The sequence below is a fragment of the Varanus komodoensis genome, unplaced genomic scaffold (genome assembly GCF_004798865.1).
Source record: "Varanus komodoensis strain SLA01 unplaced genomic scaffold, ASM479886v1 scaffold57, whole genome shotgun sequence".
NCBI classification, from domain to species: domain Eukaryota; kingdom Metazoa; phylum Chordata; class Lepidosauria; order Squamata; family Varanidae; genus Varanus; species Varanus komodoensis.
The window spans coordinates 2,470,307-2,493,022 of NW_025336182.1; the positions used below are offsets into that span (position 1 = coordinate 2,470,307).

Here is a 22,716-nt window from a genome sequence, read left to right on the forward strand (position 1 = left end):
TGTAGCTCCCTGTGTGGTCCATGCCAGATGGAAAGCTGCGCACTGCCAGCGGCCGTAAATTCATAGATGCCTGTACAGCCGCCGTGTCGCGTCAGGGCTTTTGTTACTGCATTTGATCGTGCATTTTTGGAGAAGGCTTAATGATGGCTGGATGCACCAGTATTTGTTGCCTTTGTATTGCCGTGTTTTTACTTTCGGGTTCCATTGGTGAAAGAAAAGCAGGAAAAAATGTAAATAAAAATATGGCATGAACAGGCCAAAAGCGCACTCTGCAGCAAGGAGGGGGCTGCTGAAACCACCTCAGGAGTCGGATCTGAGGCAACACCAGGGAACTGGGGGAGGGGAAAGTCACCTGCAAAGAACTGGATGTGAAGTGATGTTTTTATTAACAAAGCCACAAAGAAGCTACAGTATACACTTAAATAAAGCGTCAGTGTCTCCTAAACAGAACGGGGAGCTAACGCATTATCGGCCCTTCTTTGCTGACTTTGAAAGAATCAGTATTTGGACTCTGACCACACCTGAACCCAGGGTGAGGAAAAGCAGCAATCAACATTTCATTCCGGTCGTTTCCATCTCCAAGGCGCACCATTTCCCCAGCCGTACAGAGTTAATCCTGGGCTGCCTCCAGGGCTCCACCCTGCTTGCTCTGCTCATCGCCTTTCTTCTTATGACCTGAAACAATGTCGTCAATACGCAGGAGGAGGATGGCGGTCTGGAGTGGAGAAAAGGGTTTTGGTTAGCAACGGATGATTAAAGTTGGAGAGGCCAAATCCCAATCCAATACTCCTGATTTACTAGTCATTGCAAGCTGCTGCCAACTCGCCTTCATGCTCTTGATCTAGAACTATTCTCTGTTATGGTGTTGGCATCAAAGAGCTCATCCAAATTAGCATTCTATCTGATTGGCTAGTTCCATCCAGTGTGATCCTAGATTTCCTCTTTGATGCATCCGATACTAGTGTATATTTGCATTTTTGCTGTAGGTGGATTGTTCCACTTCACCAGAACTGTGACTACAACTTAGGGCCTATACTGCAGTGGACAGAAAAGAGGTGGCAAGAACACAACTGAAGTACAAGGCAGACTTTGGGGGTATAAATGGGTCTGTTCAGCCAGATGCTGATTTTATTGTGTCCTTGTTGTGTTTTTAAATCTGTATTAATGCATTTACTATTGTTTTAAGCAAGTTTTATGAATGATTGTAAGTTGCTCTGCATTTCTTTTCTTGGTAGAAAGTCAAGGTACAAATCAAAATCAGTAAGAGAAAGGGAGGCTTCGGCGAATGGGGCAGCATAGAAGCTTACTAGATAGATAGATAGATAGATAGATAGATAGATAGATAGATAGATAGAAACCAAGAAAGACACAAACTAGCACACCTCTTCAGCCTCACTATCAAACTCAGCTCAAAATATATACAGCCTTCCAAACACACACAGACTTGGAAAACGGAGCTCTGAAGCGGCGGAGCAGCCTCTAAGAGTTTTTTCAGCACCATTCCATGAATGTGATTCATGGTAGCTGAACACAGGGAGAAGGAAGCATCTTCCCCAAAGGCAGAAAAGATGTTCCGAATAATGGAAATGTTGCTTCTGATTGACCAGGGGCAGTTACCCATCCCTTCCCGCTCACAAGCCCTTCAGCACTGGGTCCCAAGGTGGGCTTCCAGTTTCTCCCTTACCTCTACAGCCGTCTTGTAGGTCTGCAACTTGACAGACAATGGCTCCCATATACCCAGCTCCTTCATGTCTGCCAAGGCACCAGTCTCCCCGTTTACTCCCCAGGTCTGACTGCCTTCCTGGGTATGTTTTGCCTGCAAGGAACCATTGCAAAAAGCGTCACAACATCACAAAGTCTGCTGCTGCCCAACCCTACAAATCCAGCTGCCTCCTCACTCTGACAAGCAGGCGATACCAGAGGCTATTCCTGAAGGGTCCCACACGCCTGTCTTCAAGGCACTCCGAGTTTTCCTGGCAGGGCTGGAGAAGCGACTCGGGACTTCCGGGGACCAGGCCCACTCCCTTGGCCACCCCCCCTTGCGCTGCCCAAGCAGGGGCCGCTTAACGCACAGGATCTTGTACAACGCTTGTGCGAGGCCATCTGCAAACTGCAGGAGCAGAGAAACGGCCCCCGAGGCTCAACATGGAGGCCACCTTCTCGGCACGCGTGTGCGCCAGGCCCAGCCACCGCGGCCCTTACTCTTACCCGCAGCGAAGTGAGTGCGCGGATGGTGCTGGCACCGCAGTTCTGGATGAGTGTCCTGGGAATGACTTCGAGAGCCTGGGCGACGGCACGGTAGGGCCACTGCTCCACCCCAGTCATGACTTTTGACCTTTCCGTTAAAGCATGTGCCACGGCCATCTCAGAAGCGCCGCCTCCGGGCACCAGCTGAGGGTCAATCAGGACGTTGCGGCAGACCTGCATGGCATCCTGGAGGTTGCGCTCCACCTCCTGCGGACGGGGAGAGCGCAAAGGTTCCACACATCAAGGCAAGCACTTCAGAGGAAGGCGCCCGACAGCTGTGGGCGCAACTGAATAAGGAGACCACGAAGGCTCCCGAGAAGCAGCCACGGGGCCACACACCTGCTAAGGAGGTGGCCTGGCCGCCTTCCAAGCCAAGTCCATGGGAGGAGCCAATGCGGGGGCACCTCTGCGTCGGGGACAACGGAACCCCCCCACACACACATAATGATGCACCAGCGATGGCCAAAGCACACCCAAAAGCAGGCTTGACTGGAAGCAGCTTGTTCTTACAGTAGTAACAAACACAAAACAATACTCCACTTTCCAAGTATTACAAAAACAACAAGGCTGAGCTCAGCAGCCTCCCTCACGGCAAGCCTTTAGGAAACCCCTGAAGACTTGCCCATTTTCTCTGGCCTTTCCTGCAATGTGCTTTATGTATCTATTCTCAGGTTTTTCAGCAACTGCATTTTAGTTTTTAGGGCTCTCCGAGATAGACAGTGGTACCTCGGCTCATGAACGCCTTGGTTCACGAACAGATCGGGTCATGAACAAAAATTTCTGAAAAATTCTGACTTGGGTCGCGAACACCACTTTGGGTGGCAACCAAGGTCGCCACCATCTCCCCCCCACCCAAGTGGGGAGATGGCTACGATCCCAGTTGCTTTCCTGCAGGGAAGGCATGGTGATCAGAGGCGCGCGGCTGCAGGAAAGACGGGAGCAGCAACACAGAGCTGCGGGGGAGACGGCCGAGATCCCACCTGTCTTTCCTGCAGGAGCCACCTCTGACCAGGCACCCCTTCCCTGCACGAACAGAACTGCAACCGCGGCCATCCCCCCACCCCCAGGACACCGTTTGCGCCCGTCTCTCCCGCCCCCCAGCGCGCTGGGATGACGGGTGCCTGCAGGGAGGACAGGCACAATCTCGGTCGTGCTGTGGGGCAGGGAGATGGCCCCGCTTGTGCTCCGGGGGGGGGGGCAGGATGGGATGGCCGCAATCTTTGTTGTTGTCACTTTGCTTCACATTTTTCTGATTTAAAAAATGGTTGCAGAACAGATTAACCTTGAACCTCATGGGGAAATTTGACTTGGCTCATGACCAATTTGGGTCACGACCAGAGTCCTGGAACAGATTAAGTTCGTGAGCCAAGGTACCACTGTATATATTTATTGATGGTGTGGTTTTAACAGCTAGCTTGCTGATTTTATTATTCTTTGCTGCTTGATAATTGCGTGGTTTCTACTGTACACCACTTCATCATGCAAGGCACATTAAATGGCATTTACCTTAAATGGCAGAATGATAACCTTAAAGTATTTTAAATGAATACGTTTAAACTTGGAAAAGAGATTAAACACAGAATCTAAACAAGCCACACTTCTCCCATTTCCTCAGGAAAAAATGGACAGAAGTCTTTGCCTGCCTCTCCTGCAGCTGCTCCTGGAGACCCCGCTGGGAGCACTGACTGGGAGGCGCTTACCGCTAGAATCTCTTTGCTGGCACCCCGGAGCATGATGGTGCAGGCCTTGGGCTCCTTACAGTCTGTGATGAAGGTGAAATACTCATCCCCGATTTTCTTCACCTCAAAAAGCCCTGCGCCAGTCCCAACATCCTCTTCACGCAGCTCATCTGTGCGGCTGACAATACGTGCCCCGCAGGCCCTGCCACACAAAGCAAGAAATACCCCCCAACACTCAGGCTCCTTCTTGGCATGCAAATTTGGGGACACTGCAATGTCCTGCATGTAGGTGGGCAGTCCTTCCCCACAGGATGCTCTCCTGCTAGTTCTGAGGGGGTCTGGGGCTCACACCTGGGGCAAACGCATGTCCCACCAGCTCCCCAAAGGACGGAAACCCCCCCTTCCTGCTCAATAGACCTCAGTCGAGAGTTTCTAACGAGAGCTTGTTGCATGGCCTTGCTAGAATTAGTCTCTAGCCATTCTGTCTCGCTTTAGAGAGTTTTGCAGGCGGCCAGAAGAGAAAGTTTCTTCCACAAGTTTTCAGCATTTCCTTCTAAAAAGTCTGAAGAGCTTTTTAGCAAGCCACATTCTTCTCATGGGGACCTTATTTACGGGCCAAAGGGAAATTTGTGGAGAACACCTGGGCTCCCCAGGGTTTTTAAGCTCCACATACCCCCCCCTCCCATAGCACACGGAGTATCACCCTCCACCAGGAAGAACAGACGGGAGGTTGAGGCGTTCTGGTCCCCTGCTAGTCTGCCCTGCCTACTACGCTAAAAAGCAAATACACACAGAGCTGGAAGGAGCCATTTCTGCCCAAGTTCAGGCCCTGCTCAGAGGAGGACTCCAGCTTAAGGCATCCCTGCCCAGTTTCTGCTTGGAGTCCTCCAGAGAGAGAATGCAAATGACGGACGGCAGGGAAAAAACGCTTAGGAATGCCAAATCAACACATTCCTCCAACACAGCCGAAAGGCTTCCAAGTCAGGTGCCCGTACCTTGCAATTCGGTTGTTGTCAGTTTTTCTCACCCGGCGGATGGCGGTGACGTTGGCCCTCATCAGGAAATGCTGGGCCAGGTCTGCGGACAGAAAGGGTCTCTTCAGTACCGCACAGACAGAGCGGGACAGAGACAGTGCCTGCGAGGCCCCGCACGCGCTGCCCACCTGAGATCCCCTTCTCGGTGATGACCAGATCCGGCTTGACTCTGAGCAGGTGCTCGCACATCTGCTGGATGAACTCCTCCTCCATCTGCAGGATGCGGGCAAAGTCCTCCTCGCGAGTGATTTCGATGTCAGTCTGCACAAAGGGATGCAGATGCGTTTAGGTGAGGTCACAGTCTGGTCATCGCACTTGCTTACAGCGCAGAATGGGCTGCGCCTGCCGCTTCCCAAGAGACAAGCCCTGCCACCCATTTCCTCCACAGCACTCTTTGGTGCGGGGTGAGATTCCCTGCCCGCAGGAGGCAGTGCCAACAGGCCCTCTGAACCTGCCAACTGCAGAAAAATGGCAAGATACAGCTGTGGCTGCGGGGCTCAATTTGACAAGAAGTTCAGATTAAAAGACAGCTTCCTAATCTTTGTGGCTGTCAAGACAAAGCACGTCTTTGGGAGGGAGGAGTGGAATGTCTGTTCGAATTTCAGAAGCCCTACGACTGATCCAAGGGCTCCAGTCGCACTGACCCCTCGATGAAAACGTGGCAGAGTTGTGAAACTATGCGATGGGAAACAACGCTGCAGAACAGAGCTTTCCTTAGCCCTGTTTTGGAATGCCTGGACGCAGTGTGCACACTACTCTGCTTACAGCGTAGTGACTTAATACCAGACAGAACCCTTCATTTACAGAAAGTCACCGAAAATTAACCACCCCTTAGTTAATTCTCTATAGTGCAAGAGAGGCAAAACTTTTCAGGTCTCTGTGGCATGGGAGGGTACCTTTGGGAAGTCCAGAGGTCATTCCTGACCCCTCGAACCCCCACTGTGGATTACAGTTCCCACCCCAGGGCCAAAAACGGGGTGAGCTGCAGTGTGTTCTCAAGGTGCCTGACTTCTGGTGACCCTAAAAAATGGGGAGGAGGAATATAAATCAATATAAGATAGTGCTCTGCAGCTGCTACACAGTCCCAGGGAACAATACTACCTTGCAGACCAACTATTTTTGTCCCTTTTGGCGTCTGGAGCAGCCACAGAAAACATTCTGTTTGTGGGGTTCTCTTTTAACGTTTGTTGCCGGCTCCCCTCTGAATGCCAGGAAGCTGCAGGGGTCGCATGTTGCCCACCCTTGCTGCAAAACCACAGAACACTTGCTGTACCAAACCAAGCAGCCATGAAGCTTATGGAGAAGGAGGCCATCCTTATGCTGAAGGAGGCAAGTTTCAACCACGGGGGGGCTGAATATAAGCGATCCCAGGGCCGTATGAGACTCAAAAGTGACACAGTGAGTCAAATCAAGTCTTTGACAATGCAGGCATCTCCGGAATCCTGCACCAGTCTCTGGAAAACACTTGGATTTAATTCAACCCAACCCGAAGAGCAGGGGAACTGTGCCAGCCAGCATACCTGACTCTCGCCTTTCTTGTACTCCAGGGAGCAGTCCAGCAGGACAATGCGGGGGTTCTTGATGGTGCGACGCATCCGAGGGTGAGTAATATCTTTATTGAGCATGACGCCACGCAGGACACAGGAATCTTCAATAAAGCCACCGGGAATCTGGGGGAAGTAAAAAGGCCAGAAGCTATCCAGTTTTTGTAGCCACACAACTGGGAAAACCTAATTTACTTCAAGACTGACAAGACCCGTTTATGCATACCCGTAAACCAAATTAAGGATTTAAACCCACACAGTGTATATGGACACCGATGGACATCAGCCCAGGACAATTACTTCAGCGGAGTGGCTGAGCCAGGCCCAAGGGGGAAACGGAATCTGAGGAGGAGAAACCACAGTTCTTTGTCCCCACGGGTCAGGTGCCGAAGTAGAATGACTGACGTGGGGCACCTGCAGTGCTCGTCAGCAGGTAAGGCCAGGGTGGTGGGACAATTCACCTTCAAGTTCTGTTCCTACAGGTAAGACTACATGAAGCTGACGTCTCAGGTTTGTTTTAAGCACTGCTGTTGCTATTGAACATACAAATCAACCTTTCGCGTTTGCAGCTGGAAAAGTGTTACTGTTGGTACTGCCCATTATGGATTGTGCTGACTGTTGGTTCTTCGTTGTAAACATGTTTTGTTCTGGTTATATCCTACAGTTGAAAAAAACACCTTCTGGTCCTGAAAGCAACTTTCTTCTGTACCAGAAAGCAATCAGAGGCTCAGTAAGATCTATCTATATTCCTTCTCTGTATTTGTTTCACCAGTGTAAGTTAATGCCAGCCCTTTCGAAAGGACTTCTTCCAGGCCCTCAAAATCCAGCCCTGGTCCAGAAACACATTTTTCCTCATACCTTTTCTACTTTGGCATATTTCTTGATGTCGATTTCCTTCCTGCCGTTTTCCTCAAACTCCACAGTCCTGACTGCATCGAGGGCAATGCTGCAGGCCAGATCTGACCAGCGATTGATAGCTTTGGTGCCAATGGCACTGTTGATTATTTTAAGCATGGCTTCACGGTTGTTCACATCGACAGGAGCACTGTGGAAACCAAGCAAAACGTGTGTAACTGATATGAATCTATAGCAGAGCCTAATGCCCCGCCCTCATGGTGAAGCAGAAGGCGGTGTTCGTATCTGACGCAGCCGCCACGACACCCTTGCCAGGCGGCTCTGGCCGCTGCCACTGTGTGTCCACACTGAGTGGCCGTTGCTAGAAGGCAACCCTCTCAGAGGACTGCAACTGTTGCAGCTTCAAGCTGCAAAATGATTTTGATTTGTGGCACGTTATCAAAAGGATTCTTCCACAAGCAAATGTGTCAACTGCCACGGGGGGGGGGGGGCGATTGGGATTCAATGGGAATTTGCATCTAGAACTGGGAAATGTTGTCTTTTGGCCTGAAGGTCAAATTTTTATTTCGGAGGGGCTCTTGTGGAGGCCACATCCCAGTGGTGGGTGGGACAAACAACACCCAAAGTACCCCCCAAAAAATCCCAGAGAGGCATTTCAGCATTTTAGAATGTGGGGAGGGGGGGAGAAGTGGTAAAGATCTGCTCAAAAGCCAGGGCACCTCCACAGGGAGCTGGCTGGAGAAAGGTGCGTGGTCCCCGGGGGACCCCAGTGCGCCTCACTGGGGTCCCAAGAGGAGCAGCCTTGGCCCGAGATTCTCCACCCGTGGTCTTGATGCCAGGACCCTGATCGGGCGCCAGGCACTGCTAGGGCCGGCTCAACAAGGGACTCAATGCCCTGACTGCCACTCCTCTCGGTTGCCCAGAGAGCGCCATCACCCCTTTGCTGGGCTCCACGTTCCCTTGCGGCTGCCGGGCTTCCTGCTCACCTGATCTTTTTCAGAGCGCTGATCATGTCATCCAGAGCTTTCCTGTACGCACTAATAATCACTGTTGGGTGCATCTGCTGCTCGAGGAAATGTTCGGCAACTGACAACATCTCTCCGGCTGAAGGGTAAGCAGAGAGCCGTTGCTGGGCATTACCACTGTGCTAAAGCATTAAAGGCATCTTGGCACCAAAACCCCTCTGGCCCAAGGAAGGGGCAGCACCCACCGGTCTCATGACTTCTGAATTACGCAGCACCAGGCTGGCGTGCCTTACGGTTAAACCCAGTTATGGAAAGGGCGTTGAGCCCGGCCCTCTCCAAGGGGAGCATATGGGGAACAACCAGCGCCTCTTTTAGCTGGACCGCTTCTAATGGCAAGTGGCTACTAATGACTTGCAGGCACTGCTGGGCCCAGGCACTGGGAGCTCTGGGGTGGGATATCCAAATGCTTCCCCGCAACACATTTGCACTACGGCAGGCCCAGCACTGCAGGCTGCCCCGCTCTGCTCTGCTCTGCGCTGCTCACACGGGAATCAACAGCGCGATGCACAGCTGCTCTGCAGCGCCTCCTTTCCTGAAGCGACAAGCTCCCTTGACCCGGCCACCGGCCCTCAGGCCACAGGGATTTCGGGAGACTGCCAGGCCTGCAGTGGCCATCAAAATGCCTCAAGTGGACCGCCTCCTTCTGCCTCTTTTCCCCGCAGGAATCTACCAGAGGACGTATTTTGTGACTTATTTATTTATTTATCTGGGATACTTGTATTCTGCCCCATTTGCTTAAGCCTCGGGGCGGCTTCCAGCAAAGAAATAACAATACAAAAATATAAAAATTGGACACATCCAGGCAATAAATAAAACCAATAAATAATTTAACAATTAATTAAAATAACGTTTAAATAAAAAGGTATTGGCCTGGCACCGAAAAGCAAATACTGACGGTGCCAGGCGGACCTCTCTGGGGAGCGCATTCCGTAAGTGGGGCGCCACCACAGAGAAGGCCCTCCTCCTGGTGCTCACCCTCCCAATGTCCTTCACGGAAGGCTCCCGGAGAAGGGCCTCTGCTGCTGATCTCAAGGGGCAGGAGGGCATATATGGATGCAGGTGCTCCTTCAGATACCCAGGTCCCAAGCTGTTTAGGGCTTTATAAGTAATCACCAGCACCTTGAATTGGGCTCGGACTTCAATGGGGAGCCAGTGAAGCTGACGGAGAACTGGAGTCATGTGAACATAATGCCCAGTCCCCGTCAGCAACCTGGCAGCTCTATTTTGCACCATCTGAAGTATCTGGACCATCTTCAGGGGCAGCCCCACGTAGAGCGTGCTATAGAAGACTTACGGTCTTGCGGGCACCTGCACACAGCTCTTACCAAGAATAATCACAGAGGTGGTCCCATCGCCCACCTCTTCGTCCTGCGTGCGGCTGATTTCAATCATGGACTTAGCAGCTGGATGCTGGACTTGAATCTGTACAGAAGGAAAGATGCAGACACCTGGTGACCCTGGGGGACATGATGGAAACTCCCCCAAACTCAGGGAGACCTTGAACTGAGTCTCCATCGTGGTGAAAGTGAATTAAGGCCACGATAAGGAACATCCACCTCTGACTTGGATGATGGGAGGCCATGTGGAAACTGGCCCCTGCTCCTTGGAAAAAATGTGTAAAGACAACCTGTTCTAGTTGGGCAATCAACATTTGCCATGCCTTTACAAAGAATTCCCACTGCCAACTCCAAAAAGGGCACCGCTTGACACAGAAACTAACATGTGCCCAGTCCTGGCAAGAAAGCCTAACTCTAAAGGTTTGTGTTACTAGCAATAATCATGGGAGCAGTTACAACAAATGCCGCCCAGCTGCATCCTGCTCTTCCACAATGCAGCAAAGACAAGTAAAGTCCAGTACTAATTTCCAGACGGCCAACAGGGAAACTGCCTTAAAGGGAAGAGGATGAACCTGTGGGGTGGAGGGAGAGGACGCAGCAAGCCCCAGGGCCGAGGGACCCTCCGCCCTGAGCAAGGGAGGAAGCAGCGGCATGGCTTGAAGGCAGCACGGACCCGAGTGGGAGCAGATGCAGCGTGGAGTGGGGCCCTGCCAGAAGGAGCAGCAGTAAGAGGGGCTTCAGATCATGTGAACGACCGCATCTTCACCTTGGCCATTAAGGGAAAGTTTACTTCCCACCCTCCAGTCTCACAGCTGTGCAGGCTCTCCAAGGATTATGTGGCAAGGGCCACTGCGGAGGGGTTGCTTCCATCACGCTCAGCTTTGAGCGAAGGGCCTGGTGTCGGCATCACAAAGACTTACTTCTCTAAGAATAGCGTTGCCGTCGTTGGTCATGACGATTCCCCCCATTGGGTCCAACAGCATCTGCAGTGGGGCATTCAGGGCATTTCTGTTAGGTTCCGGAAAATGCAACACCGGTACAAGCAGATTTGCATTATCAGTTTACTCTGAGTAATGAAGCAATGAAGGAAAATAGTTCTCTCACCTTCATCATGGCTCTTGGTCCTAAACATGTTCTAATAATATCAGCAATGGTCTGAAATAGAAAGAACAGAATTATAAAGACAACTTGATTTGCAGAGCAAAGGAGGATATAACAAACCTCCAGGATGATTATGCACCGAGTTCCAGAGACATTATGAAGCAAGAAAAAAGGTCACGGCCAGGCAATGGTGAGCCTCCCCAGTGAACGTCACAGAATATTCATGAACGTTTCAGCAGCTCAGCAGGAAGCTGTCACCAAGTGCACTAACAAACACATCCTGTGAAGGGACAGAAAAGGTAAATTTGGCTAGAAAAGAAGGTATATTAAGGCCTAAGGGCAGAGAAATTGTTTGCCACTGGCAGGAAGGGAACAAACCAGGCAGATTTTCATGCAGCCCTAATGATGCTCTTCTTCAAAGAGAACCAAATCCTTTCCTTTAACTCAGAAGCAGTAACTTACTCAGTTTGCAGAACAGTACCTGAGCAAAAATGGAGGGCATACAGACCATGATGTCGAGAGTATTTTCCCAGGAAAGCTGTCCACATAAAAGCAGTGCCACGTTCTGCCAGCATGCCCTGAGTCTAACCAAGTGAAGAGGGGCATTCTCTGGACTTTCCCCCAAACTGGGCAGCAGGGAGTTGCACCCACTTTCTTTCATGAAAAATACCTTGGCAAAGAAAATCTAAGCAGGCACCAACCTTCAGCCTGTCAAGGGGCAGCTTCTCCTCCCTCACCATTCTCTTTCCCCTTTTGCATCATTTATATTAAAGTTTGTGCCTGCAAGCAGGGACTGCCTTGTCCCCAATACCTGTACAGTCCTTAGAAATTCCAGGTACTTTATAAACGTGCATTTATAATAACAGCAGCAATGCATGCTGGCGAAGTGCCTGCGGTTTTCCGAACCACTCCATCCCCTCATGCATTTACTAGCCCTCTGCCTGGCTTTCACAAGCATGGAAGGCAGAGTGGGAGGTCATGGTTCTGGATCTATGCTTCCAGAGATAGTAGCATCCAGCCGAACCCTGGGTTGCAACCCTCAGATTTCATGAATAAGGTATTTGTGCTCTGAATTTCTCAGTGAAACAGCCCTGTGATGTATGTTCAAAAATTAATCCAAGTAACCCAGGGATCTAACACAGTTCTCTATCGGATCGGAGGCTGTAACTAAGTAAGGCATAGCTTTATTGCAAGAACCCCAAGGCATTTACTCCATGGTAAATGCATACACATTTAGCAGCTTAAAAATTAAGGTTGCAATCTTATGGTGTTTCATTGCTGGCTGGGGTGCGGGTGGGGGCACAGGATTATTCAGAGCTCTAGCTGAGGTTCTATGAACCCAGGTTTCAGGACAGCTCAGATCCTGGTTCCTCTAGTCTCTTCCCCCTCTCACTTTTACCTCTCTGAGGATGCATTTCTGACCTTGGAGAGACAGCCGAAGCTGTTTCTTCCATGCAGGCTGTGAGGGAGAGGGGAGAACTCCGATTCCCTGCTCCGATATCAAAGCAGTATCTCTGTGAATGGGTTAGCAAGTTTCCAGCTCACAAATGTTTAAAAACTGTAACAATGCATAACTTTTCAACCACCTAAATTAGGCGGCAGAAATGAAGAAAGCTTGGGGTAATGAGGAATAGATACTTGTGTGAAAGGATTATGAACTTGACTCACTTCTAAACCCAGTGAAAAGAAACATCTGTGGAGTCAGAAATGTCCCTGTTCTTTAATTCAGGCTGTATCTTTTGCACTTGGCTCTGGTTGGTTACAACAAGCCTAAAATCTGCTCTCCCCCTGCACTATACTACAATGACTTCAGCAGAGATTAAAACCTGAGTTCTCTCAACCAACATGCATTTCATTTACAAGCACCCCTCTCTATTCATTTCACCTATTCTGAGAAGTGTGGCAAGCCAAGATCAAGTATACCCTCATCTCCCTTTCTTCCGGTGCATTTCCAGTCAAGCATACCTTCGCAGCATTAATGTTCCCAGCCTGGACTTTCCTTCCAGACTCACGCTTTGTGTTCTGACCTGAGACAAACAGAAAAAGTATGATTAGAGCTCTTACCTACCCCAGTCCTGCCAAATGTACTTACTCCCCCATTCCTCTTACTTTCTATACCCTCCACAGCCAAGCATTTGGTTCTACCTGGGTTGGGGCAGGGATCTGTTTCTGAGGGTTCAATCAGACATTAGTCACATTAGGTTTGATGGGGTTTATTCCAAGAGAAATGCATCTAAGTTTAGCAACATAAAAGATTGAGGGTGCAGTTTTATGGCCTCCCATCATGGTTTGTGAATAATCCTGTGGCCCCCAGATGCAACTCTGAGGCCTTGTGAACTCAGGGCTGGGTCTCTGCAGGGCAAGTTCCTCCCTGCTTGAGCCAACACAGAAAGAACTGTACCGCCTGCCTCCCACAAAGTTACAACTGGGCCTCAGAGGAAATGAAAAGTGGTGTGCTGTGGAAGGGGAGGATGCTGGGCTGATGGCTTACACCCCTGCCCCCCCCCCCGGCTACCATTCCTCCCTGGTGCCAAATCTAAATAGCAGGGCTATTACACCTTGCTCAGTGCAGAGTGCATGATTGCACCGTAAGATAGTGCCCTTTAGGAAAAGAGATGCGATATTGTACAAATTAATTACAGTTAACCTAAGCAATTACTTTTCCAGTAAATATTATAGAGCTGAGAAATCATCATCTTGATAATCTTCAAATACCAAGAAATTATCTTCCTTGCAGCAAAGCCACAGTACATGCAGCACCTTCCCAACCCATCCCCACTAACTGTAAAATGCTTCCTCAAAACAAGTATTCATCTTCGTACAGATAAAGTTATTGCAAAGGGAGCCCTTCAGGCTACAGATCCAGCAGCCAGAACCTCCATTCCCATCTCATCCCTAAATACAAGAAAGAATTGAGAGTCATTCCACCTATTACACTGGCCAAGAAAAGAAAGGGACGCTGCTGGCTGGCTCATCCTCAAATGAGCTTCATTTGGGTCCTAGCAGATACCCGGGAAACTCAACTCCCACTCACTGCCAGTGGTCTGGAAGGTTATCTATGCTACAACAGGTGTATTTGGGGAATCCATCCTTCCACTTAAATACACTTTAACAAATGCCGCGCTGTTTCAGATCTTCCCTACAAACATCTCCACAGCCCAGAACCTGCTGCATGCATGCAGTGTGTTCTATAGTACACACCCACACCCACCAAATCTCAGTGTCTCCTTCTATGAATGGGAGAAAAGGAAAACCCAAGAGGAGATTAACCATGGAGGAAAACAGGAAAGGCAGATCCTGGCAATCAGAATAGACAGCAAAACCCACCTACTGAGAACAGTAACCAAGACAGAATGGAATCTCAATTTAGCAGTGGGAGGCAGAGCAATGGATTATACTTCAGAAGCAAGACTCAAAGAGGAGCCCTTCCAAGTTCTGTATGATACTCTGGACTTTAAAAAAATAAGCTAATAAAAATGGAGCATGGGAAAACACATGTAGGAAAATTGGAACTCAAATCATAAAGATATAGGTGGGGAGGAGTAAGGGAACAGATGCTGCAGGGAAGTATTGGGAGAGAGATTTCAAAGCAGGCTGGGAGGAAGCAAGCTGATGGGGAGGAAAAAGTTTGCTAACAGAGAAAGCACTCAGGGGGTGGCAGAAGGGGCCACAGGATCAGACCACATAAAGCTGGTGGCCTGCTGGAGTGGATCTCTTGATGATGTGCGGGAAGCAGGCCTAAATACGCAATTGTGGAAGACAGTCAATACTGGGGAGAAGGGGCAATAGTGCCCCCCCCGCCTAAATCCAACCAAGATCAGGACCCCAGTGCTCTGGGGGCACAAAGCTGTTCAGCCATATAGGCACATCTGCCATGGTGAGGCACATGGGGAGGGGGCTGAGGCAGAGGAATATGGCAGATACATAGCAGAAGGGGCTCCAATGCGTATGGGGGGCAGGGATGTCAAAGCGTGTAATGAAGCGTGTAGGGGGGTTACTGAAGGAATGCTGACAGTTTCATAATGGTAATTTATTATGTACTATTGTATTTCAATGTATTTTATCATGTTGTAAGCCGCCCCGAGGTTTCGGCAAGGGGCGGCATAGAAATGTTATAATAATAATAATAATAATAATAATAATAATAATAATAATAATAATAGGGTCAGGAGAACTGCCTAATATATATGGGAGGCGGGAGTTGAGAGAGGCAGGAACCGGATAATTGTGGGGCATTTTGAGTGAGGAACAGGAATCTGTGGGACTGTTTGATGAGAGGAAAGGAGAAACTTATGGGGGGCGGTCAGCCAAGACAACCCCTCACAGATCCTGCAAGTGAGCGAAGCAGCGGCAGGTATTATAGGAGCTGAGCAGTTCCGGGGGCGCTCGGGTAGGGGAGACCCGATCCAAGGGCTATTTCCTGAGCCCGCTTGCGGGGCGGGGATCAATGCAGGCGGGGATCTTGAGCGAGGAACTCCGGAGAACCATGCGGGTCCCCCCGAGAGAGGCGAAGGAAGACCCTGAGGCTTCATTCCGTATGTATGGCAGTCGGCGAGTTAGGAGGGCGAGCGCGGCGGGAGCCCTCGCAGGGCGCCCCATTTTGGAGGAAGGACGGGTCCCCTCAGAGCGGGTCCTTGCGGGGGGTCTACGGAGGGGGCTCCCCCCACCCACGCCCCTCAGACTCACTGAGCACGAGGACGGGGCGCTGGCCCATCATCTTCGCGGCGAGGCGAGGCGAGGCGAAGCCGGCGCGGAACCTTCTGGAGGAAGAGGAGGAGGAGCAGCGCGGAGGGGCGGAAGGAGAATGCCGTTTCACCGCGCTTGCACACCCTACCCGCCTCGCTGCAGCGGCTTCGCCAATCGGCGCCGGCACTCCGGGGGCCTCGCCAATGGGAAGGCGCGCCCTGCCAGGGTGAGCCCGCCCACTCCCTCGCCAGCAAGATAGATTGACACGACAACGGGCTACGCTTTCTCCAGCCCGCGTGCGGCGCGGGTCTCCGGACGGCGGGGAGGGAAGCCGTGCGCATGCGCGCAGTGGAAACGAGCGGGCGCGGCGAAACCGAATGCGCCTGCGCAGGAAAATAGGGCTGGAAGGGGAATGAGAGGCGCATGCGCACAGAGTCTCATCATCGGTTGGAGGGATGGACCCTTCACAGCGGCGGTCGCTACAGCACTTGCCGCGCTCCGAGCCTGACCAGCTCCACGCCAGAGGCGAGTGTGTGTATGTGGGGGTACCCACTCAAAGGAGCCTCGCAGGCCTTAGTGTGGCATAACGGGATTTGTAGTCTTCTTGGGCTCCCGTCGGGGGAGCATCACGGGAGTTGGAGTTTCTGTCATGGCCTGAGTCACTCCCAGTTGAGCAGCTCCTCGCCGCCGTGAGGCATGACGGGAGTTGAAGTCCCCCTGTCCGGTCTGTCTTCGTCAAGATAGATATGAACTGTGGGTCCCATTACAGCCACTCCTGAACCATTGCTAATGTTTTACGTACATGCACGTACAAATGCACATATATACTACTATTGATATATGTGTTGTGCATATATAAAATTTATTTATTTATGTATTCCACTTATATGCCAGCACCCCTTAGCCAAAGGCTCCCTGGGAGACTTCACAATGGTACAACAATAAAATACCAGGAGAAGATTAAAAGGAGGAGGCGAATTATTTAAGTTGCTTTGAGTTTTTTGAAAGAAAAAAGAAAGAAAAAAGGCAGGATGTAAATCAAATAAGAAAAATTCTAAAACCCACATTATTGTCACAACTTCAGCCTCTTCAGCACCAGTAGCTGGGGCAGAGACTTGGACTCCTGTGATGTTGAATGGTTTTTCTTGGATTCGAACTGAGATCACTCTGTCATTTTGGAGGTTGTATCCCAGTACTGCTTTTCCTACTCATTTATTGACTATGAAGGCTACTCCATTTCTTCTGAGGAATTCTTGCCCACAGTAGCATACCTGATGGTCATCTGAATTAAATTCACCCATTCCTGTCCATTTTAGTTCACTGATTCCTAAGAAGTTGATGTTCAATCTTGTCATCTCTTGTTTGACCACGTCCAGCTTGCCTTGATTCATGGATCTTACATTCCAGATTCCTATATAGATCTTTGCAGCATTGGACTCTCCTTTCACCACCAGATACATCTGCAACTGAGTGTCCTTTCGGCTTTGTCCCAGTCGCTTCATTCTTTCTGGCGCTACTAGTACTAGCCCTCTGCTCTTCCCCAATAGCATATTGGGCACCTTCCAGCCTGAGGGGCTCATCTTCTGGTGTCATATCTTTTTGCCTTTTGGTACTGTCCATGGGGTTTTCATGGCAAGGGTACTGGAGTGGGTTACCATTTCCTTCTCCAGTGGATCAGGTTTTGTCAGAGCTCTCTGCTATGACCTGTCCCTCTTGGGTGGCCCTGCACGGCATAGCTCATAGCTTAATTGAGCTATGCAAGTCTTAAGGCCTAGAAACTTGCTTTTATTGAAAACAAGATTGCAAAGGTATGTTTCTTTCAGCATTCAAAGCCCAGGCAACTGAGTTTGTGCTGGATGGATATGACTAAACCTTCTTCTTTGTGATATGCTAGAGAAGCATAGTTCTGAACTGTTCAAAACCCCCAGCTGCCACCACAACTGAATGGAAGGGGCTGCTTTGCACGACGCCTTGGTGCCGATGTTTGCGCATTCAAACTGTTGCTAAGAAGGGCAGTAGCACAAGCTTCATTTACAGGCCTCCGAGAAGGGCTGTGAAGGCAGCTGCCTGGGGTCCCGGAGCCTGGGGTCCTAGATTTGACTTAAATCAGATCGATCGAAACCATGATTTAAATCATTGGTCCATAAGACTAGATTTAAATCATGGTTTTCCACATAAAGACTCGTTGTTGCTGGCATCATCTTAATATTTACAACCAGATGAAGGTTTCATTTTTTTAGAATAACAATTTTTTCAGGTTAGTTTTAGTTATATCAAAAAAGTTACAGATTTGGTTATACAATTAGAAATATATCATAGACCATTATAAAATTATTGTGAGGTGAACAACCTCCAGTTTAATAGGTTAATTCATATTTGGATAACTTTTCTGCTGTACTTTATTGGAAAGAGAAAAATAATCATTACCTTAATAATAGCAATTTATTATATAATAGCAATATAAAATATTGTTTTATTTAACTAAATCTATAAAGTATAACATATGTATTCTTGTATTTGCTTGAACATCTATGTTTGTTAATTGATGTGGTTGAACAAAGCTATCTTAAAAAACAAAACCACATTTTGCTGACCCAGTGCACACATGAAAAATGGAACACGCTACAGCTCGTGGGGAGCTTGTGGAGCCCGAAAACCCCGGAGCCAGGCCAGCTCCAGAAGCCCAGAGCACTGTTCAGCATGCACTAATCTTTCGTTTATCTCCAACCGCAGCAGCATGAAGCCAGAAAGACCCCGGAAGACTTTCCTGAACTTAACTAAGAAAAACAAACCTCTCCCTCCAGTCCGTTTCAAAGGGGAGTTGCTTTATTTTCTCTAAATCCCCAAGCAGATGCTCCTGGAACTTCCCGCTCGAGAAACGATTAACAACTCTCCTTTCCTCGCATCCTTTTCCAGGCACGGGTTCCAGTCCAGTTCGGATAGATCCAGATATAAGCCCCCAGGATGAGAAGCAGCACCGGAAAAGTAGGTCTGGGCCCCGTCTGGCCTCTTTCTTGCCAGCTACCACTCCAAGCCAGGTCTTCCTCAACTCGGTGTTTCCCTGATAAGGCGGGCTGCAACTCCCAGCACGGCCCGGCTGCTCAGGAAGTCCGTTTAACCACAGAACCTTCTGCAATTAAATGGGCTGCCCCGCAGGATGGTTCCCCCGTGGGAAGTGCCAGGCCAGCTAGCCTGCGGGCCATCAGCAAGGCGGAATCCCCAGGCAACTTAATCAGAAGAGCCAAGCCAGAATCAGTAGCCCCCTGGGATCAAGAGAAACCCAATGGGCTTAAAAGGGCTTTTTGTGCTTTTGTTTGTTTTAAGGATTTATGTGTCCACTTCAAGGCAACACACATAAAAAGTACTTGTAAACCAAAATATCAAGGCAAAATGCAAATAGTTCCAAGAAGAGAAAAAACAGGGCGGGTGCCTGGACCAATTCAGTGCAATATGGTTTGATCACATCCTGAGATTTGTGTGTGTCTTCACAGGGCAACGCTATGCACGTCTCCTTGATTCGGGAAAGGGGCCTGGCATCGCAACCTGCGGGCGCAGCCCTGTGGATCCGTTGCTTGCGGGCCTGCACCCAGACCCCCAGTCTGTCTCTGAGGCTCAGATTTTCCTGGGCCCCCTTCTCCGGATGATGTTGAAGGGTGAGGGGATGCAAAGGATGCTGGGGCATGCTGGGGCATGCTGGGAGCTGCAGCACATTTCTCCATCTAAACTCGCATAGGACGATCCCATCAGTTACTTAACACAGACACAGAGTTCCAATGCATAATCAATCTCTCTCTCTCTCTCTCTCTCTCTCTCTCTTTCCTGACTTATTTAATTGTATTTGTAACCCTTGTGGCACTTGTGAAATGTAAAACAAAAACGTGGTTGGAACAATCAAGTAAAATACATATAATGATACAATTACAACTACATAGATCATAGACTTAAAATTGCTCAGGTACAGTAGCAATTAAACCTTTATTAAAATTCCTAAAAAATATAAAATCAGTATTGTTCAAACTTGCCAGCTCAAAAATCCAGTAACAGCCCCTAATATTTTTATTTTATTTTATTTTATTTAAAACTTTTGTATGCCATCCCCCATGCAAGGCATCTCGGGACGGCTCACATTCAAATAACTGTCACCTTATCTTTTTCAGGTACATCACGGAGACCTTCGCAAGTTACACGTAGGTGCTTTTCTCCTTGACACCTTAGCGGTCTTTGGGCCAAGGAATGACCAAACGGGAGCGCTTGACTGTTTTCATCAAGTGCCCCAATTTTTCAGCCAGTTGCCGCAGGGACATCTGCGCTGGGCACACGAGGCTGCAGTGAAATGACCAGCGCAAAACAAGCAGGTTTACTTCTGATCTGTGGGCAGCCCTGCCACTCCCTGGGGCCCATGCTGCTGCCACGGAACCAAGAGACAAAGAGCTTCGGGGTTCCAGGCAGGGGGTGAATTCTAGCTGGAGAATCCTGTGGGACTGGTTGAAATTTTCCTAGTGAGCGTCTTGTGAAATTCATTCTTTCCTGCAAGATGAAAGCTGGTATTGATCATATCTGAGAGGTCGGGGCCAATGTAAACATCCCAAAAATGCACACTAGCCACCAAACACAGAAACAGTGTAAGTCCGAAGCGGCCTCCTGGGCCATCTAGCCTGACCCCCGGCTCCAGCCGGCTCTGCTCATGCAATCCCCACAGGCATGGGTGCGGCAGCATTTTGCCCGTGCTCTGGCCTGCATCGTCTTCGTTGTGCTTTCCTGCACGCTGACATCACCACCTTTCTTCTCACACCCTGGCCAGGTGCAATCCATCATGTGGAAGGGGCAGGAAAATGCAAGATGCGACATCAAGCATCAGCTCGTCGGGCGTGGGATGCCCTTCAGCGGCATTTACCTTGTTAACCTAATGATTACAGTAATTCACACACTCACTTGGGATTCACAATTCACACGCAGCGGTTGAGTATGGAATGGCCATTGTTGAACCATGGGTGACCATGCTAAGTTGCATCCGTCGTGAGGAACCCACAGTCTGCAATCCAGCAGCAAACGCTGCATTCTCTTTATGGGTTGTTTCTATGAACAAACCATGGCTTGTTAGTATAGTTGGGTTCTGACAACAACCCATTTTTCAACAACCATCAATTACAGTCTGCACTGAGCAGAGGGTTGAACCCATGGCCTTCTTGGTCCCTTCTAATTCTACTATACTATGATTCTGTGAATCCACAACCAACTGCCTGTATCATTTGTCGAAACCCAGCCAATATCTCTTCTCATATTCACTGGTTTAGCCCATGAGTAAGAATAGAGAAATACCTGTCCTTAGCAGGAGTGACTCTGGTTTATTTCAGCCATTACTTGTTGAGTTCTGGGTTGTTGTGACACATAAGTATAGATATGCCAACAAACCATGGCTTGTTAACGATGAATAGCCCAGAAAGAGAATCTGGGACTTATTACTGGATTGTAAACTCTGGGCTTTTAAATCTGGGCTGTTACTACATGTGAACCCAGAACCATGGATTTTTTTCAGCAGGCTCCCCACAAGGGAGTGGGGGAAAACCAGTCAACATCCCAACCATTCTAATAAATGCTAATTCTATTGCTCCTTTGGGATAGAAGGAGGAAGCAAGCAAAGGAAAAGACTGAAAAGGGAAATCATGGTTTGTTCAGTCATCTGTCAGACAAACCATGGGTAAGTCAACTCATGCTTACATGAGCCATAGATTAAATAAACCATGGGTTAAACCCAAGTGTGAGCCGAGGGAGGGGGTGTATTCAGTTTATAAAACTGCTGAAATGAGACTGTTTTTAGCCTCTGAAAGTAGGATAAATTATAGGTCTGTGACTTTCAATTAACTTATTGGTTGAAGTTAGTGGGTTTAAACAGCATTTTACCCTATTAAAATGGTATTTTAAATTAATTAAGATTTAGGTATTTTCTTGTTGTAGTTCATGAAAATATTCACAGAAAAACCAACTGAAAATGTCAAGTGTCATCTTGTGAGGCCTTCCTCAGAGAACACTTTTTCCAAAAAGATGCCTCTGCTGCAAATAAATTGCTCTTCTCATTGCCTTTATCCATGCAAATTTAAATAATGAACTCCTCAGTTAACTCACCAACCCACCTTATACAATTAATTGACACGGATTTCTTCAGCCATGAATGCTGAAGCACTCTAAAAATCCTAGCCGTGCAACACATTTCAACTCCTCTCTGTTTCTCCCTTTCGACAGGTGAAGATTTTGACGCCCCTGCGCCCGCTTCCTTCAAGCCCCTCTGTCCTGCCAAGCCCTCCCCCAGTTTTCTGGAGCTCCCGTCTACGCAGTGGAGGCCCAGCCCAGGCTTGCCGTACAGCCAGGCAGCGAGAATAGGAAAAGGAAAGAGACATTTCTGTGAGTTCTAGTATCCCGTCTGCTCTTTCGTGCATCGGATCTTGGTCAGGAAGCGAGATGGGAAGAGATCAGCACTGCAGAGAGCTCCTTGTGAGGCTGGAAGCCCAACAGAGCACGTTGCTCCAGCCAGGCCCCGTGCGGGGCTGACCCTAAAATAGGAGTGTGGCCACCTTGAGGCTGCTTGGCCTGCCGCCCGTAAAGGGTCCAGCCAGCCAGGCCGGCCCCGGTTGCTGCACCGGGCGAATGGCTGCTGCCAGCTAGTTTCTGGAGCCTCTTTTCCTGAGGGTAAGAGAGCAGGCCCTTCCGAGAGCTTAGGGTCCCCGCACTCAATCGCCGTGCCACGCTGCTGGGAAACCATTTTCGAAAGTGAGGAGATGGAGGTGCCCTTGTTCAGAGACCGCAAGCCAAGCATCTCCCCTCCTCTCCTCTCCTCTCTCCTCCGGGCTTCCTCCTGGGCCAACTGGCAGCTTCAGGGCGACTCAGGGCGATTCTCCTCAGAGCCGCGAGGGGGCAGTGCTGGAGCCCGGCACCGTTTTCCGCGGTCGCGATGTCTCCGCAGGGCTGCTAGGCGCGCCTGCTCTTTTTGTGTTTTAAGGTGAAAATTCCTGCCGCTGCCAATAATCAGGCCTCTGGAAGGCCTCAAACTGGTGCACCGTTCCCGGTTTGGGACAGTCGCTGCCACACCGGCGGCACCGTATCCCCGGTGATCCCACCAGGACTAGAAGGCAGCCCTGCCCCGTTGCTGGCACTGAGGCTTGTCGGCATGGCCCGCGCTGCGCGAGATGGACGGGACGGGACGGGACGGGACG

General features: G+C 49.7%; 2 protein-coding genes across 2 annotated transcripts in view; one reads left to right on the forward strand and one right to left on the reverse strand.

Annotated features, from left to right (window-relative positions):
• Nucleotides 1-363: 363 nt before the first annotated feature.
• CCT3 (chaperonin containing TCP1 subunit 3) lies at nt 364-15,622 on the reverse strand. Its single transcript, XM_044449184.1, has 14 exons — nt 15,509-15,622; nt 12,788-12,849; nt 10,826-10,876; nt 10,642-10,704; nt 9,710-9,806; nt 8,346-8,463; nt 7,363-7,549; nt 6,481-6,630; nt 5,089-5,221; nt 4,922-5,003; nt 3,948-4,128; nt 2,209-2,454; nt 1,685-1,816; nt 364-715 (listed from the first exon to the last, which is right to left on the reverse strand). The coding sequence occupies exons 1-14, from the start codon at nt 15,537-15,539 to the stop codon at nt 611-613; spliced, it is 1,638 nt and encodes a 545-aa protein (XP_044305119.1). The 5' UTR covers nt 15,540-15,622; the 3' UTR covers nt 364-610.
• A 341-nt stretch (nt 15,623-15,963) lies between these two features.
• TSACC (TSSK6 activating cochaperone) overlaps nt 15,964-22,716 on the forward strand; it is a 9,029-nt gene continuing 2,276 nt past the window's right edge. Inside the window, exons 1-4 of the mRNA XM_044449056.1 lie at nt 15,964-16,043; nt 18,291-18,493; nt 19,666-19,695; nt 21,749-21,907. Of these exons, the coding sequence (XP_044304991.1) occupies nt 15,964-16,043; nt 18,291-18,493; nt 19,666-19,695; nt 21,749-21,907 (472 nt within the window). The remainder of the gene's footprint in view (nt 16,044-18,290; nt 18,494-19,665; nt 19,696-21,748; nt 21,908-22,716) is intronic.